We start from the raw sequence: 19,807 nt of genomic DNA on the forward strand, positions 1-19,807 counted from the left end.
GGCGACTTGCTTCTATAAACCCTTCTGGCGTGGTCACCACAAACATGGTCAAGCCGATAATGATGAACTTGACAAAGAACTGGAGGTAGATTGACGTGCACACTTTCACCCAGGGCAGGTTCTGTACCCAGAAGGTGTCAATGAGGAAGCGCACCACCAGGATGATGACGGTGACTGGGCCGCGTACCTTGGTTCTGTACCCAGAAGGTGTCAATGAGGAAGCGCACCACCAGGATGATGACGGTGACTGGGCCGCGTACCTTGGGAACCCCCTGGCGACTTGCTTCTATAAACCCTTCTGGCGTGGTCACCACAAACATGGTCAAGCCGATAATGATGAACTTGACAAAGAACTGGAGGTAGATTGACGTGCACACTTTCACCCAGGGCAGGTTCTGTACCCAGAAGGTGTCAATGAGGAAGCGCACCACCAGGATGATGACGGTGACTGGGCCGCGTACCTTGGTTCTGTACCCAGAAGGTGTCAATGAGGAAGCGCACCACCAGGATGATGACGGTGACTGGGCCGCGTACCTTGGGAACCCCCTGGCGACTTGCTTCTATAAACCCTTCTGGCGTGGTCACCACAAACATGGTCAAGCCGATAATGATGAACTTGACAAAGAACTGGAGGTAGATTGACGTGCACACTTTCACCCAGGGCAGGTTCTGTACCCAGAAGGTGTCAATGAGGAAGCGCACCACCAGGATGATGACGGTGACTGGGCCGCGTACCTTGGTTCTGTACCCAGAAGGTGTCAATGAGGAAGCGCACCACCAGGATGATGACGGTGACTGGGCCGCGTACCTTGGGAACCCCCTGGCGACTTGCTTCTATAAACCCTTCTGGCGTGGTCACCACAAACATGGTCAAGCCGATAATGATGAACTTGACAAAGAACTGGAGGTAGATTGACGTGCACACTTTCACCCAGGGCAGGTTCTGTACCCAGAAGGTGTCAATGAGGAAGCGCACCACCAGGATGATGACGGTGACTGGGCCGCGTACCTTGGTTCTGTACCCAGAAGGTGTCAATGAGGAAGCGCACCACCAGGATGATGACGGTGACTGGGCCGCGTACCTTGGGAACCCCCTGGCGACTTGCTTCTATAAACCCTTCTGGCGTGGTCACCACAAACATGGTCAAGCCGATAATGATGAACTTGACAAAGAACTGGAGGTAGATTGACGTGCACACTTTCACCCAGGGCAGGTTCTGTACCCAGAAGGTGTCAATGAGGAAGCGCACCACCAGGATGATGACGGTGACTGGGCCGCGTACCTTGGTTCTGTACCCAGAAGGTGTCAATGAGGAAGCGCACCACCAGGATGATGACGGTGACTGGGCCGCGTACCTTGGGAACCCCCTGGCGACTTGCTTCTATAAACCCTTCTGGCGTGGTCACCACAAACATGGTCAAGCCGATAATGATGAACTTGACAAAGAACTGGAGGTAGATTGACGTGCACACTTTCACCCAGGGCAGGTTCTGTACCCAGAAGGTGTCAATGAGGAAGCGCACCACCAGGATGATGACGGTGACTGGGCCGCGTACCTTGGTTCTGTACCCAGAAGGTGTCAATGAGGAAGCGCACCACCAGGATGATGACGGTGACTGGGCCGCGTACCTTGGGAACCCCCTGGCGACTTGCTTCTATAAACCCTTCTGGCGTGGTCACCACAAACATGGTCAAGCCGATAATGATGAACTTGACAAAGAACTGGAGGTAGATTGACGTGCACACTTTCACCCAGGGCAGGTTCTGTACCCAGAAGGTGTCAATGAGGAAGCGCACCACCAGGATGATGACGGTGACTGGGCCGCGTACCTTGGTTCTGTACCCAGAAGGTGTCAATGAGGAAGCGCACCACCAGGATGATGACGGTGACTGGGCCGCGTACCTTGGGAACCCCCTGGCGACTTGCTTCTATAAACCCTTCTGGCGTGGTCACCACAAACATGGTCAAGCCGATAATGATGAACTTGACAAAGAACTGGAGGTAGATTGACGTGCACACTTTCACCCAGGGCAGGTTCTGTACCCAGAAGGTGTCAATGAGGAAGCGCACCACCAGGATGATGACGGTGACTGGGCCGCGTACCTTGGTTCTGTACCCAGAAGGTGTCAATGAGGAAGCGCACCACCAGGATGATGACGGTGACTGGGCCGCGTACCTTGGGAACCCCCTGGCGACTTGCTTCTATAAACCCTTCTGGCGTGGTCACCACAAACATGGTCAAGCCGATAATGATGAACTTGACAAAGAACTGGAGGTAGATTGACGTGCACACTTTCACCCAGGGCAGGTTCTGTACCCAGAAGGTGTCAATGAGGAAGCGCACCACCAGGATGATGACGGTGACTGGGCCGCGTACCTTGGTTCTGTACCCAGAAGGTGTCAATGAGGAAGCGCACCACCAGGATGATGACGGTGACTGGGCCGCGTACCTTGGGAACCCCCTGGCGACTTGCTTCTATAAACCCTTCTGGCGTGGTCACCACAAACATGGTCAAGCCGATAATGATGAACTTGACAAAGAACTGGAGGTAGATTGACGTGCACACTTTCACCCAGGGCAGGTTCTGTACCCAGAAGGTGTCAATGAGGAAGCGCACCACCAGGATGATGACGGTGACTGGGCCGCGTACCTTGGTTCTGTACCCAGAAGGTGTCAATGAGGAAGCGCACCACCAGGATGATGACGGTGACTGGGCCGCGTACCTTGGGAACCCCCTGGCGACTTGCTTCTATAAACCCTTCTGGCGTGGTCACCACAAACATGGTCAAGCCGATAATGATAATAATAATGCCCCTTGAAACTGCTTGAAAGCCAGTATTGTATTTATCATACCTTGCGGTGCGAGGCGTTGTGTGCTTGTAGATCCGCTGTTTTCACTACTGTTGTGTGACAGCCTTGTATGATGAAGCAGGGCTTTACTTTGCGAAGAAACATACAAATTTGAAACTTGGAGATACAAGGTTTCTTCCAGTCAGTGACGATATTTACACCCCCGTATTATGTTGGTGTGCCCATGGATTCTTGGGACATGAAAAGTGTGCCCATGCTGAAAAAAGGTTGAGAAACACTGTTTTAGAGCATATTCATGCACTGTCCAAATAGGTACACATTCATGTAAGCATATTTTGACACTTAGGCCGTGCTTTACTTTGCCAGTAAATACATCAAATCAAATCAATCAAATCATACATAGAGAAATCCTCATGTATACATTTTCAGTTGATTTAACAGTGCAGTTGTGCTAACTGCTAAAGGCACCTTAGGAATCATGACTTATCTTGTTCTGGGGATTATGCCGCTGAAATGCCCGTGCGTTGGCATTCAAGAAAGTCGCTTTCACCTTACGTGCACCCTGCCAAGGCTAAAAGAGGATTGCAAACGTCTGGCACCTCCCAGAAACAACGTAAACAATTAAATTAGAGTGACCCACCCAAACAAAGCCCTGCATTTACAATATAGGCCATGGCAGACTCACACACAAACCACCATGTTGTTATTTTCCCCACTCCCTTCCTCTGAACACATGCACACACGCACACACAAAAACACACAAGATTGTTTCCTCTTATAATGTAGGCTGAGGTCATCCAAATAAGGCTTAGGTCTCCTACTGGTCTGTGACCCTGATTGGATAAGTGCACCAGGACAATAAGCGGAAGTCATAAGCAAGATCCAATTAAATGTCACCTAAAATGCCCGGGCTGCTGGCATGGTGGTCCGGTCACCCTAGGCTGCAATGCCAGCCTGACAGCGTGTTGCGGGTTCAAATCCCGGTCCCGACAACCTTTGCTGCGTCACCCCCCCCCCCCCCCCCCCCTCGCCCCATCTCTCTCCCCATTTCCTGTCAGTCTACTGTCCTATCAATAAAGGCATACAAGCCCTGAAAACAATAATAACAAAAATGTCACCTAAAATTACACTTTTCAAGTTTTGAAAGAAAAAATACTGTGACATTTGTTTTACATTAATGTTATATTATCACAGACATTTTAGTGTTTTGCCAATTATGTGGGGGCGCCACTTGCAATATTGGCCCGGTCCACTGATTTAAAGGCATCACCTGAAATCACTGCTGTCACCTGAAATCCCTTCTCCAGGCAGTGTAATTTCAGGTGAAGGCAACAGGGAATACACTTAAATACTGCAAGTAGACTGACAGCATAATTGGTTCTAATTGAGTTCAAGGACTGGAGCCAAAGCAGCGAGGCAGTAGCTGTACCCAACATCCTTGCACACAATAATATATCAAAAAATGGTACATTGTACATTTCAGTTTTTCCTTCAGAAATACGAGTTTTACCAGGGTCAGTGGTACCAAGGCCACGCTTCAGAGGACGCGAGGACAGCAACCACCCCATTGTGACAGCGTAAATCATCCAATTAAGGCATTCACTAAAGAGCGTGGCCCATCTCTGTTTGCGTCTGATGTTTTCCCGAACAGCGTAATACTCTGATTGGATTAGGGGCCTCAGAATAGAGCAGGATTGATTTTGCTTTCATTGACAGTTATGGAGGCTGGGGGCTTCACTAACTTAACAAACAAACTTTTATGTGTCACACTCTCGCACATACAAACACAAGCACGTAGGCCTATATTCACACACAAATGCAACCTCCAAACCTTCAAAACAGCCCTCAAAAACCACCTCTTCAATATGGCTTTCCCCAGCTAACCCCCCTTCTCGTCATACCACAGTTTGTATTGATTTTATTTCATAGTCATAGGCTTTTCTTAGTGTTTTTCCCCCATAAGCGTCTTTGCGTAGGCCTACTTAGAAAAGAGGTGTACAAATGTGAGATATAAGAGTAGGGCAAAAGTGTGACGTGACGTGAAGTGACGTGACGTGGCGGACAGACTGACTGACTGACGGACTGACTGACAGACAGCCGGTGGAGTTTTGAGATATATTTCATTAATAGGGCCTATTATTATATTTCTTTGCCTGTTGGCCTTTTGTCCGTTATGTCCCTGGATGTCATTATATAATACATCTAATCTGGTATTTCCTTTCTTGAAATGTGATGTAGGCTGATACTAGTACCTACTATACCGTAACGTATACATAAGGTAACTAATAAGGGGAAAAAATAACACAAAATATCACCACACCAAATAAACCCGGAAAGAATCTGTCATTTTAGATTCTTGATTTAGATATTCAAAAATAGAAGATATACGAGCTTGTACATCTTGACATTTTTGGAAAATCTTGAAAATGTTTGATTTTTTTAACACAAATCTTCTGGGTCCCTGGCAAAAAACATTTTCAGATGGCAGGGTCCGCAGACAAATATATATCAATTTGGTGGTCCTTGGCACGAAAAGGTTTGAGAAGTACTTTTTCCGAATCGGCCTTAGGTCTTAATGGGTTAAAACACACCCATCACGACCACATAAAAACATTGCCCGGAATGTGTCATTACAGTTAGTACACCAAGAGGCTCAGCCAATTTCATAGGCTCATTTCCGATGGGATGCTTTGAAAATGGCACCATGTTCTGGAGGCGCTGGTACCAGGGGTCATCGACATGTCCGTACACGGACAAATGTGTCTGTGGCAAAGACCTGGTCTTGTCCGTGGCAAATGTTAGATTTTCTCTTTTACACAACATCATAATTTTCTTATTTTTATCATAAGACCCAATTACTGAATGTCAAGACTCCACAGCTTCTTCAGAATATGACATTTATGAGTCCAAATAGTAGGCCTACTAGTGGTTTTCAAATGTTTTATTTGCAAGGATTCCATTTGGTTCCATTTGTACACTCATAGTTACAGACCTGTTATGGTCATTCAGGGCTATCTCTTTATGTGTTTCTGGTAATATTATTGTCTTCTCATTTTGTATGTCTTTGGCTAAAATTGAATTTTGAACTAAACTGTCCACCACAATCCACCCCTGGCTGGTACCTATTCTGTGTCTAGAAGCTGGGCTGACGGAGACAAGCTGGGCTGGGCTCCAGTGTCCAGGCAGAACTGGTGCACTAGAATGACCTCATCCTTACAGAGACGCAATAACAAACCATCCTGCCATCACTTGCCCTCTGCCGCCACCTACAGACCCTTATGAAAGGTTCTGGGAAACAAAGTGCACAGTACATTTGGCTGGAGATAATACAATGGCTATCCTGAAGCCCAACACAATCAATTTATATGCATTTGAGAGAACACGCCATTCACAATTTTGCTACGCAGTGCGTTGGTCCTCTAGCAGCTGTTACTAAACCCTAAAAAATATCCTTTCTCTCAACTAAGAGACATTACATCCCCAACATGTCAAGATAGAAAGAAAAACATCAAAATTAAAATATTTGTGTGTGTGTGTGTGTGTGTGTGTGTGTGTGTGTGTGTGTGTGTGTGTGTGTAAAATGGTGCATTTATATAGCTTTATCCAAGGCGCTTTCTGTGCATTACATTCACCCATTCACACATAAATTCATAGCGATGGCAGAGGAAACCATGCAAGGCACCAACCTGCACATCGGGAACAATTAGGGGTTCAGTGTCTTGATCAAGGACACTTAGACACCAACTCTAGGGGAGGCCAGGATTGAACTGGCAACCCTCTGGTTCTAAGGTGGCCACTCTACCCGTGTGCTACTGCGGCTTTTCTCGGCCCGAGACAGAGAGAAAACAGGGAGAGCGAGACGGGGAGTGACACACAGCAAAGATCATTGGGATTCTAACCTGCGTTGCGCATTAGAGCCTATAGGCCCCATCTTGCAGGCTGTCACTTTGTGCAACGCAATGAGCTAGTAGATCTTTTATTTTACACACACACACACACACACACACCACACACACACACACACACACACACACACACACACACACACACACACACACACACACACACACACACACACACACACACACACACACACACAGTTCTAACTCAAATCTTTGCTTCTGGCCGGTCCCTGGAACAAAATATTTTGAGTCTGAGAACAACACAGGTTTTTACAGAAACCTGTCAAGATTTAGAAGAAGAATCATCCTCAGGTCTTTACGGGTTAAGACAATGTGAGGTCAGGTCTTCAGACCGATCAATGCTTTCTAGTCAAAATTGAAGGATGACTTTTTAGTGACTAATAGGCTCCTACACCGTAGCCTAGCTCAGCTAGACCATCCACCCATGTTAAAACAAGGAGGGGATACTGCAGTTAGTTAGCTGCATTAGTATATAGTCTGGCTAAGCCAGGCTACCTACACCGCCTTCCTGTGGCAATAAGAAATGCATGCAGTTTATCTAAACGTTCCCTGGTAACGTGGTTTGTTTTTTTACTTACTAAATAAAATGTACCGTACATTACTTTATTAATCACTAAGTCAAATGATGGACAATACTTTTCTTTTTGGGGGGATTCTTGGTTTCAAGAAAATCAAAACTCTAGACCAGAAATTAGGCTTACTCAGAGGATACGCATATTTCTTATTAAGCACCAATAATGAAGAACAGTGACAGTCAATAAGATACAAACAGCAGAACAAAGAGTAAACTGGTTTTGTGTTTAATCGCTTGTGTCAATAAACGCTGAGAGAATAGGAATGAACATGATTGCAAATGTAAATTACAAATGTTCAAATAAGATCAAGTTTTCTCTTTAAATAAATCAGTTGATTTTGTGCAATCAATGAATCGATATCACAATAAAACGAGTGTCAGTGGCTAAGACAGAGGAAGAAGACCAAATGCAATTGCACGATACAGCCCTGACAATCTAACAACAACAACAACAATAACAATGTATCCTTTTTTAAATGTATGTATGAAAGTAATTAAAAAGCTATATGTCCAGACAAATAGCTTTATGGAACTGTGATACATTAAGGCATGGGTAGGCTAAACTTCAAATGTAACATTCAATATTTTCCACACATTTTTGTAGATAACCTTTTATTCCCTTCCTCTCATGATATCCCTTTCAACCACTAGAGGGCAGCAGTGATCTTCTGTGGTGGCCACTTGTTGCCTATTTTCTCTCTGTGATGATGAACACCTGTTAGCTTTAAACTGATGTTAGGATGTATGTACAGTACTATTCTATAGGAACTAGAAGCTATCCCCTAAGCTAGGGAAAGAGAGCATGCCTCACGACAAACAGGTTGAAAATTTACGTTTTCTCTTTTTTGTTTTTGGTTAATATTATTTTGGGGGCTTTTTTTAAGCCTTCATTTTATAGATACAGTGGAGAGCCAGGAAACATTGAGAGAGTGTAGGGGAGTGACATGCAGAAAATGGTCCTGCCGGCCAAGAATCAAACTGGGGACAAGCTGTACGGCATTCGAGCCCATGCGGTTTATGTGCCCAAACCACTCGGCTATCGGGTCTCTCTCTTACTGCTTCACTCCCCTGGTGCCAAAGACAGAAACACGATTAACAAACTCATAAAACAAACTCCAGGCTCTATAACTGGCCTCATCCATGACTCTTTAGGTGTTAAAATGGAAACACGAACTAGATCTACACTGCAGACTGCTTTACATTATGAAAGCCATCCTTTAGTATTTTGAATGATCTAGAATAGAAGTACATTCTGTGTACCAATGTAGAAGAAGACTTGTTCCACTGAGAGGCTGTGGAGGTTCAATGTTACAGCTGTTTTTAAAAACAACTGTAGTTCACGGTTAACCTTTTTGTGAGGTTTCTGTTTCAATTTTTTTTTCTTGTATTAGTTGATTCATAGTAACAATACACATGGTAGACTTTACCATCATATTAGTTGTCTATATACTGTTGTAACTTTCAGTATGGTTAGGAAATTAATTTCCTAGGTCCATGTGGTTTAATACAATTTATCAATATGCTGTATTAGACAAAAACTCTGTGCCACAATGTGAGGAAAATAATCCAAAAGAAAACCATGGCCGTCGCATTATTTCTGCAGAGATATCTGTAGTCCATCAGACACACGTTATCTTCTATTCTTACACAATACAAACCTGAGCATTAATTAACTGAGAGTGTAATCATGTCAAAACCTTGTGCTCCTGCATATTGTGCTTGGATCAGAAGCAGGGTCCCTTATGTTCCCCATCTTGTCTGTGACTGCTTGGACTGAAATATGAACATTTTCTGATCTCGGAGAAACATGGTGGTTCATGAGGTAGCATTGAGGTACGGTATACTGTATACTGTATCCTACTGCATAATGAGAACATATACATAACATAATACAGTATATTAGGTGCACGACGCCAGGAAGTGGACATTATGTGTCTGAGTGTGTCTTGCCGTGACTGCGGTCTCCCTGGATCCAGTACATTTCGGACTGCATCTCCAGCAGTCTGGAGACGGTCCTCTGAAAGGCAAAGATCTCCTCCTCGGCCGTGAACAGGGTCAGACGATCCCCCGCCGTCTAAGGAGAAGAGTGTACACCAGGGCGGTGCTCAATGTAACATTTAAAAACACTAAACCGATTACGAGTCAGAATCTGAGAGAGCTTCTTCACATCAAGTCACACCCAACAAAGCTCAAGGTACGGTCAAGTATAGCAATTTCAATGACTGGGGTTTCTTAAAAGAAGTAAATGCTGGCCCGGATGGTTGGCATAACTATCTGGGCGCTTAGGCTGCTAATCAAGTCCCGACCTTTGCTACATAACGGCATGTTATCATGAATTGAAACTGTATGTTTTAATTATGTTTTGTGTAGGTCTTTTTTAGTGCACTGTTGCACTATCCAGTTGTTTGAGTATGTAGATGAGCTCCTTTTTCCCTTTTTTTTAAGCGTTTGCCTATAATGACATGCCTAAAAGAGGTTAACAGTGGTTGAATGGCATGAGGTCCGTTTACCCCAGTGAGGCCCAGGTCATCCAGCAGCAGACGGTCCTTCTCGTCTTCCCCTCCAGAGCGGACAAACAGATGCTCCAGGGGAGCCGCTGCCAGCAGCACCACCCTCACCTGGGACACAGACACGCCAGCTTACATTTGAGGGTGTTTTAGTATTGATCGATTTTATTCCCTTTTATTCAATTTTATGTTTAGGATTTATTTCTGATTTTCAGTTTGATTTGATTTTCATTTGAAATTGTTGTTTTTTAAATAATTTAGCTTTATACAAAGTTATTATTATTACAGTTGTAGTAGTAGTAGAAGTAGTAGTAGTAACAGTAGTAGTAGTAGTAGAGTAGTACATGTTTTGTTTCTGGACACCCACTGTCATCTGAATAGGAGAAGTCTTTAAATATTTCTAAATTTTCCATCTGATAAAAGTTGAACACACAGCAGCAAATCATTTGTAACCTACTTAAAAAAGAAAAGAGAAAAAGTGTTACAGTGCAAGAGAGTTCCCGGTGTTGCGTAGCCTCCTTGAGATTACATTTTCTGTGGATGACTAGTATTACATAATAATAATAATAAAGGACCCCCACAGCTCAAGTACCTTGCGGTCATAGAAGTTATCTATGAGGGTGATGAAGCGTCTGGCCTGGTCCTTCAGTGCCAGAGTCAGCCTGGGAACATGGCGGATGAAAACCGTGTCAAAGACCCGCGCCATCTCAATATAGTCTCCGGCTCCCAGAGGCTGCAACACAACAATCAGGTTAGCCAGCGCAGATCACGGATACACACTTGTCCAGAGGTGGAAAAAGTACTCAAATGTTTTACTTTATTAAAAAGTATCAAATACTCTCTTACAAGTAAAAGTTCAGATTCGGAACATTATCAAAATAATGTAAATAAAGTATAAAAAAATAAATAAAGTCACAAGAACATTCAAAATGTACTTGAGTGAAAGTACAAAAAGTATTGGCATAAAAATGTACTTAAAGTACCAAGAGTTAAAGTACTCATTATGCAGAATGCCCCATTTCAACTTTTCAAATGAAATGTATAAAAATCTTTTGAAAATAGCAGATCTATCACAATGAGTCGGATCGCATAATTAATTAATCGAAAATTAACGCGTTCAAGTCCCGGCCTTAATAACAACATAAATGTATAGTCAAATATGTGTGCAAAGAGCAAAGTGATCACAATGAGTATTTCTCTAAATCCCAGATTAATAGCAGTCCAGATATATTCAAGTGGTTCTAGTAGGGATTTGCCATTTTGATTGATTGATTGATAGATTGCAAGGACAAGCACAGGAAGTACAGTACAATACAAGGTTTGCCAAAAGGATTTTAAACACCATGGTGTTAAAACGAAAAATGACTGAACTTTAGTCCACAAGCAGATCAGTGCCAGTGTACTGTACTGTGGGTGTGTGCGTCTGTGTGTAGGGAACGGTTCGTCCTTACTATATATATATACGTTCCCTCGCTGCTTTATTTTAGTCACGACCGGCAGTGCCATTTGTACAGAGCAAAAAGAGAAAAGAAAAAGAACCGCCAATAGAATGTAGCTCTTTGACACTGAGCAGCACAGGGACGCGTGTATTGAACAGGAGTGGCCATGATGCAGTTTGAGAGCAAGAGGTGGACAGTAAGTGCTTGGGGGAGGACAAAAGAAGCAAGAAGGACAGCATGAGACGAAAACAATGTGCGGTGGAGAATACAAATGGAGACAGAGAGATGCGGTAAATGAAGCAGGGACAAAAAGAAGGCAAATTCAGAGGGAAAGGGAATTCTTTTAATGTGGGTATTTTTTTTATGTTAGCAGCATGTAGAAGTTTTGGTTTATCAGTGTGCATGTGCATGTGCATGTGCATGTGCATGTGCATGTGCATGCACACGTGAGGGACGAGTGTAAAAATCTCTGTACGGCAAAGCCATCCAAAACATCATATCTTAATATGCACATAATCTACAATTATAATTTGGTTTGAGTCAGCGAGTCAAAATGTCCTTTTCCTTCCAGTGATGCCATCAGGAAGACACTTCTTTCATTTCTTTCAAGTGTTAACTACATATTGAATTGAGCTTTTTAGGAATTCAAATCTAATCAGAGCATCCTCTCAATTAATGAAATAAAACTTGAAATAATCTTTGGCAATCAATTTCACTCAACCCAAGAACAAGATGTGTGTGTGTGCGCAATGTGCTCCTTTGACAGACAGAGGGTGTCACAAATGCAATGCTCCTGGGAGTGAAAACCCTGCCTGGGTCTTCAACAGGGGGTACGGGACCCCTAGGGGGTCCTCAGAGTTACTACAGGGAGTCCTCCAAATCGTTGTGTGATAGAAACTTTTATTCCTCCTTTTTTATATTAACCACTTGAACCCTAACATCCATATTCTGAGAACTTTAGCCAACTGCGAGGCGTTGTGAGCTTGTAGATCTGCTATTTTTGGCAAAGAGGTTTGGTGTAGAGGGGAAAAAGAGCAGACTAAGTACTAAGTGAAAGGTCAAGTTTATTAATTATTGACGGTTCAAGTGGTTAAATATCTGAAAAAACTAATTGACATGAATCCAAAATACACTGATTGTGTTGTCAAACGATTAAACTATATGGAATCTATGAAAAGGTTGTGGGGGTCCCCCTGCTTCATCTCTCTCTCAGCTAAAGGGTCCTTTGCCTGAAAATGTTGAAGACCCCTGGCCTAAGTAACAACTTGGTTGGTTGGTTGGTTGGTTGATTGATTCATTGATAGTTTTACTTTGGTGCCTGAGATATGGCCAATTAGGTCATTTTGACCATGACTGTGTCTTTGACCTTTTTGACCCAAAATTGAATCACCTCTTTGGAGCAGCCTAGTGTTCATTCCCGTCAATCTTCGTGAGAACAGTAGAGTATAACCCTGCCATATACATCAGTGAGAATGTGGTGTGTATCTCATCAGAATAACAGTAATATGTAACCATATGCATGCAGTGTTTCTGCAGAGTTACAGTGTTAGCAGTGGAATAACTGGTCGATTGACACAATATACTGTAAGGCTATGAACTGAAAATGAACCATATTAATTAACCTGTACAGGTGACATGTTCACCATGACCCAGCCCAAGCAGAAACCAAACAAACCCGAATGAATTCATCAAAACTCACTCTATCACACAGCTCATGGAAGGTGCAGTCTGCGATGGTTCCACAGGTCTTCTGTAGACTCAATTCTCTACCCTGTACCGTGAGTACCCGGGGACCTGCCACTATGGATGGGGACGGACACACACGCACGCACGCACGCGCGCTCACACGCACACGCACACGCACGCACGCACACACACACACACACACACACACACACACACACACACACACACACACACACACACACACACACACACACACACACACACACACACACACACACACACACACACACACACAGATGACAGTGCTGCTTGAAGGCAACTGGAATTTTGGGGGATGTACATTTTGAGTTACTAAACTGCTATCAAAAGGCTACTCAGGAAAGAGGCAAATAGGTAAGGATGCCAGTGGGGAATGCATGCCCCCGGTTATGCTGTTGTACCCTTCCACCTGTCTGTGTCCCTTTTATGCCAATATATGGAGTTCCATGTCAGACTTCAGCTGTATGACGTCATATGGGGATATGCAGATTTATCGATATTTTTTGGAGATCCTCAACTGCTTATCTGACGACTTCCCCCTTGGCGCAAGACTAATGATGAGCCAGTTAGCCTACCCCGGCCTACATGTAGTCACTGCATATAGAACCTGTAGTGTACACACTGACCAGTGACCACACATCACCCTCTTCATCCCTCACTCTTTTACTTTATCAGGACAGGTGAATTAACCTCCATACCACTCTTTTGTCTCAAGGCCAGCTCATCAAACAGATCGTCCATGAAGGCCTCTTCATCAGGTTCACTTGTGCTGTACAGAGAGAGAGAGATAGAGAGAGAGAAAGAGACGGAGAGAAAGAGTCAGACAGACAGACAGACAGAAATTAAGGGGGAATAATAGAATATGAAATTAATACTGGTGAAGTGGCCACATCAAACGGTGAAAGCGACGCCAGCGAGCGTGGGGGGGGGCAGTAGTACTTAGCTTTTCACTCCGTCAGTAAAGAACAGGATATTAGACTCCAAACACAAGCATCAGACTGAATGCGCATCAGAATTAGACTGCAGCGTTTGTGTGTGTTAACTTAAAAAAAATAAGTGTGTGACGTGCTCTATTTACATACACTGAAAAGACGAAGGCACTTGAAAGCTCCAGCATAGCAATGAGCAACAGTAGTGTTATTCATACTCTCTCTGTGTGTGTGTGTGTGTGTGTGTGTGTGTGTGTGTGTGTGTGTGTGTGTGTGTGTGTGTGTGTGTGTGTGTGTGTGTGTGTGTGTGCGTGCGTGCGTGCGTGCGTGTGTGTGTGTGTGTGTTATACTGCATATACAATGGGAGAAACACAGAAAAGTAGTTTCTTAAAGGTGAACCATTTTCTCCTACCCTATTGATTCCCGTTTTTCTGATTGTCCTTATGGTTCTCCCAAGGTAATACAGGTCTTTCTACAATACATGCTCCGCGCCATTTATATACTGTATGTGTCCCTTCTCTTTCAGCTATTGAATAGAAACTCGAACAAATATGGACAGTCAATGTAAATCCGTGTGTGTGTGTGTGTGTGTGAGAGAGAGATGTAAAGTCATATTCAACTATTATAAGACAAGTGCAACCTCTCAGCTCAGCTAGTAAACAATCTGGGACACAAAGCAATAGTGTGTGTGTGGGCGTGCGTGCGTGCGTGCGTGTGGGCGTGCGTGCGTGCGTGCGTGTGGGCGTGCGTGCTTCTTACAGGTAGTACAGACGCCCGGCCCCAGCCTTGTCTAGCCTTCTGTAGTCAATTCCGGAGTCTAAACAGATGGTCTGGCAGTATTCCTACAAACACATATAGGTGCACACAGGAGCAGTCATTAAAAGTATATATGCAGTTAATTTGTATGGTTATGCATTGGCTTTTAGACATGTATTTTATTACCAGGTTCAAGTTGTTAATTGTCATACAATACAGCTGGCAGTGGTGTAGAGTACAGTAACTAAATACTGTACTTAACTCATTGAGTGCCTATCCCGAACTAGTTCGGGATTATTATCGCATCCCAGAGTGCCTATCCCGAACTAGTTCGGGATATAAAAAAAAAAAAAAAAATTGAAAACATTTTTTTTGAATTTTTTTTTTTGGACCCCATCAAATCTAGTGAACATGATTTCAATCGCGATTTTGCATGTTCCACCCCCATACAACCCCATCTAACATACAGGGCAGCCATTTTTGTTTACATAACATGTAAAACATAATGGCTATTATCTCAAGAATGCCTGAACGGATTTCCAATCGGATTTTTTTGTTTGAAAGCTGTGAACAAACTGCACAAATCCACTCCAATGCAATCCAGGATTGCATTGGATTTTTTAGAGCTCATTCTTCTCTGTTTTTTTCCCATGCATGAGGTGTGCAAGGTTTAATCGTGGCTAAATTGCCGAAAATAGATCTTCTAAAATGCTTGGTAGCCAATAGCTAACTTCAAGCTAACTTCATTCTCTTCCTGTACATGCACAAAGGAAAGTGTTCTGGCAAGTCATGGCTCCAGGGCTTGGGCATGCATTACCAGCATATCTCTATTATTCTATGGCCACTGGGCGCCCTCTAGTGGTGATAGGGTGGCACTAAATGAGTTAAGTACAATTGAAGTATTTGTACTTTACTTGAGAATTTCCAATTTCCGTTACTTTTACTTCTACTCCACTACATTTATTTGAACACTTTAGTTACGTAAATTATAATCTTAGAAAACATACTTAGACCACTGTAACCCTATTTTAAACCATCTAAAAGCTCGATGTGACACGTTGTGAGCTTGTAGATCTGTTATTTTCAAACATTTTGTACTTTCACTTTTGTTACTTTATGTCCATTTTGATGCCAACACTTTTATACTTTTACTCAGGTACATTTCTGGACTTTTACTTGTAACAAGAGTATTTCAAGTCAAATATGTGAGTACCTTTTCCACCACTGACAGCTGCTAATGATTTATAGTGTGCTGATGTCACGACCTGGAAGTATGTAGCAAGGTATAAAATTAAATATGAATAACAGATTATTATTTATTGTACACTTGTCATTATGTTGTCAGTATGTAGTCAATTGTAATATCAATTAATCTCATCTCCTTTTCAGATCAGAGCACATACAATCCAGAGTTGTTCATTTGACTTACATAAAAGGATTTCACTATGACAGTCATGTTGCTGTGACCTCATTCAATAAGTGAATTAATTAATTCCAAACAAAACCCACAAGGGGCAAAAAGGAAAACACCTCATCCAAGTGTAACCCAGACTCTTGGGGCTTTTTGTGACAGCACTGGCACTCTAGTCTGTGTCACTTCTAAGTTGAGCTGATCTAGTAGCCAGAGTAGGCGAAACCAGAGTGAACTTGTGGTGCAGAGTTCAGACTTTCTCGCTTGGTTTAAAACGTCAACAGGATACATGTCAGGGAGTAAAGCGCAAAACTATAATCATCATCTCCTCCATTCTATCAGAGCAAAGAAAAGAATCGCTATCATCCCGTCCAAACCAATCGGCGGGCGACTGGGTTATTCACTGACAGCTCCAGCAAATTATGAAATCAGTGAATTTCTGCTATCAGCCTCGTTGAGCTGGAGGATAATTAGCAATCACTACAAAGCAAGGGGACGGAAATACTCCATTCTTCTCCGCTGTCAACTTTTTATCTCTGCGTCCGCGCAAAACGGGGTTCCTACTCCGAGAGCCAATTGGCTGAATCAGGCTTTAATAACAACCTGACAAACTCTCCCTCCCCCGCGCACAAAAGGGAGGTGTCATTTCATCAGCCATACCGTGACCTCATCACTGCCACCAACGGGTAAAGAGTCCCTTTAAAATAAAAAAAACAACAGTTGTCACCATCAACCGCCACATCTTAAGAATCCACACTCGTCTTTTCTTCTGCCACTGCCACACACACACACACACACACACACACACACACACACACACACACACACACACACACACACACACACACACACACACACACACACACACACACACACACACACACACACACACACCTAAACCTATAGACAGCTGATGGGGTTATGGTCTCGATGTGAAAATAAGAGAGGAGAACGAGTAGGAAGGGAAACACAATCAGCGGTGATGATTCCATCGACTATTTATAATCAGATGAGACAGAGGGTCATTACTTGATTATTCATCTTGAAGGGATTGTCAAGTTCTCCCTCCTCTGGGATTTCATCCACCTATATTCTCTGGTGTAACCCCCACCACCAGTGCCACACACACGCACGCACGCCTGTCTGAGTAAATCTACTTTGACATCTCAGCCCTATGCCTCTGATTCTGTCTTAACTTGTCCTTTTCTGCCTACTTTATTTCACTTTTTATATAAAACTTAAAAGCCTAATCTGATATGAGCGTTCTGGCTGTAGTTTCACTACATTCTACGAGTAGGATTTGAACACACCCACGACGCGTTCAAGGAAACGAACACAAACGCAGAGGGAAAAACTGCGGGAGGGTTGCGGGGTGCAAGCAAGAAGACAGATGACAGACATGAGAATCACGGTCTCTTTAGAAGAAAGTCATCGCAAACACATGTAGCTCCAATCATGTCATTGTCCGAGCTGTCTGGACAGCCGTTTACCATAAAAACGGCATGCACGTGCACGCGCACACAAACTCCCTTCGTACCCTATATTTCTCTCTCCTTTGCTTCTCAAAAAGTTGCTTTTGAGTTTTTCAAAGAGCGCGGTGCCATTGAGCTGCTACAAAAGCCAAGATAGCCGACTATTGGGCCCTGATGAGGTCCACTCCCTCATTACTTGGCAGCAGAAAACATTTGATGGGCTTTTTTTTCTTCTTCTTCTTCTTGTTTGGCCCAGAGAATTGACCAGGCCTCAAAGAAACGCAGGGTGGGAAGGCTGAAAAATAGAAAAGGGAAAAAAAAGAGAGATGGAAGGGGAGGGAGAGAGAGCATGAGGGGAGGGAGGGAGAAGGGGAAAGGTTGTCCTTCATTCATCCATGTGTGTCTTACAGGCTTGTGAGGGGAGACAGAAGAAAAGAGGGAGGCAGTGATAGAGGGGTCGAGAGTAGAGAAAAGAAAAGAAAAAAGAGAAAGCTTAAAACAGTGCCTTTATGCTGCCGAGTCCTGGAAGACTCTTCTGACATCAAAGTGTTTTGAGTAACTGGGAAGCTGATGTGTGTGAGCATTTGCGTGTGTGTGTGTGTGTGTGTGTGTGTGTGTGTGTGTGTGTGTGTGTGTGTGTGTGTGTGTGTGTGCGCGCGTGCGTGCGTGCGTGCGTGTGTGTGTGTGTGTGTGTGTGTGTGTGTGTGGTGAATTTATTCAGTCTTGGGGAATGGGGGAAGGGGGGGGCGTAACAATGTGAACACCCTAATTACACCTAATGATCTATTCCCTTAAAGTGTGACCGCCTTGGGCCAGGGATGGTTTGTTCTGAGGGGTCGTTCTCACAACCTCCCCTGCCATCGGTTGCTCCTCTGGGGGAAACATCTTTTTAGCGCGGGGCCCCGCCTTGCGTGATCCTGGACCCCACTGGACCACCCCCCCCAATCCCCCTTTTGACTCACCCTACTACTAAAACATGACCACTGTGCAGTGTGCTTACAGCCTCAGCTGGGATGTTTGTTGTGTTACCTACACCTGGCCAACAGAGGGTCTCGCATGATGTTAGCTAATTAAAGATGCAGTGCCATGATTTTCTTCCCCTCTAAAACATGATTATCAGGTATTATGATTATACTAGGTGGAAGATTTAAAAAAAAAAACTGTACAGAAAGTGTTAAAATTGGGTTTTTATGTGGCCACACCCACCAGTTCATTAAGTAGGCCTGGTTGTCTGTTGTCTGGTGGCCCAGCTGAAGTTAGCCACACCCAGTGTTGGGTGAATGGTAAAAGGGGAGGGGCTGATTGTATGATGTCATTTTATCTGTGTTTTTCAACGCCCAGTCTTTCAGCATTAAGGAAGTAACCAAAAATACACAAGGAAGACAAATCTGCACATTATAACCACACCTGGAGGTCTATTAGAGTAATGTCAACTCCATAGACACATACAAAACAGAAAAAGTACAAAACTATGGCACCACCTCTTTAACTAACGTTAACTAATGTGGCTAATATGAAGCTAGGTCAGCATTAGGGTAGGCAGTTTTATGCACAGCAGGAGGCCGGATATGTTTTCACTCCTGTTGATTCTGTCTGTCTGTCTGTCCGTTTGTCAACAGCTAATCTCCAGCAGCATTGGACCAATAATTGGGGAAGCCCTAAGTTCTTCAAATTGGCCTCATGTCATGGTGGCGTTATATGTTTTGACTTATAACTCTTGTAGGTCCTACAATGTTAATCTTTCCTTTCTCCACATATAGGCCATTTGTGCCAGACTAGAATTTCTAGTTTCTTCAAATCCTCTTTTTTGTGGAGTTTCTGGAGTCATGTGATCAAGATTTATCCGTCAAGTTTTAGCAGATTCCATTCCAATTGGCAATGACTGGCTTGAACATTTTGTGGGCCCTGGGTAAGCAACCCAGCTAGCCGGGATATGTGGTCAGAGGATGGCACTTTTCTAGTTTTATACATAATTCTTATTTGTTATTTGTAATTAAAAACCTTTCAAATTGAAGTAATATTAGAGGTGCTATATGAGTGGAGAGATGAAGAATTAAAACTGTTCCAAAAACATCAGCAATGGATCTCACTGTCCCTCAAAAAGGTTGCGACAGATTCTATTAGTGCGGCACAATGTTCATATGCCATATTTTAACTTCTGAGATGGCTATCCTATCACACTATACTTATACTATACTCCGACCATACAAAAAATATATAACAACAGATGGCTGGTCTTATATCCCAACATTATTCA

At 43.6% G+C, this 19,807-nt stretch overlaps 1 protein-coding gene across 1 annotated transcript in view; it reads right to left on the reverse strand.

Moving 5' to 3' along the window:
- Positions 1-7,971: 7,971 nt before the first annotated feature.
- The window catches only part of afg1lb (AFG1 like ATPase b), a 29,484-nt gene continuing 17,648 nt past the window's right edge, over positions 7,972-19,807 (reverse strand). Inside the window, exons 7-12 of the mRNA XM_080744568.1 lie at positions 14,671-14,753; positions 13,681-13,751; positions 12,957-13,057; positions 10,411-10,551; positions 9,822-9,929; positions 7,972-9,385 (exon numbers count right to left, since the gene is read on the reverse strand). Of these exons, the coding sequence (XP_080600694.1) occupies positions 9,239-9,385; positions 9,822-9,929; positions 10,411-10,551; positions 12,957-13,057; positions 13,681-13,751; positions 14,671-14,753 (651 nt within the window). The 3' untranslated portion in view covers positions 7,972-9,238. The remainder of the gene's footprint in view (positions 9,386-9,821; positions 9,930-10,410; positions 10,552-12,956; positions 13,058-13,680; positions 13,752-14,670; positions 14,754-19,807) is intronic.

The sequence above is a fragment of the Nannobrachium achirus genome (genome assembly GCF_963921795.1).
Source record: "Nannobrachium achirus genome assembly, chromosome: 16".
Taxonomy (NCBI): domain Eukaryota; kingdom Metazoa; phylum Chordata; class Actinopteri; order Myctophiformes; family Myctophidae; genus Nannobrachium; species Nannobrachium achirus.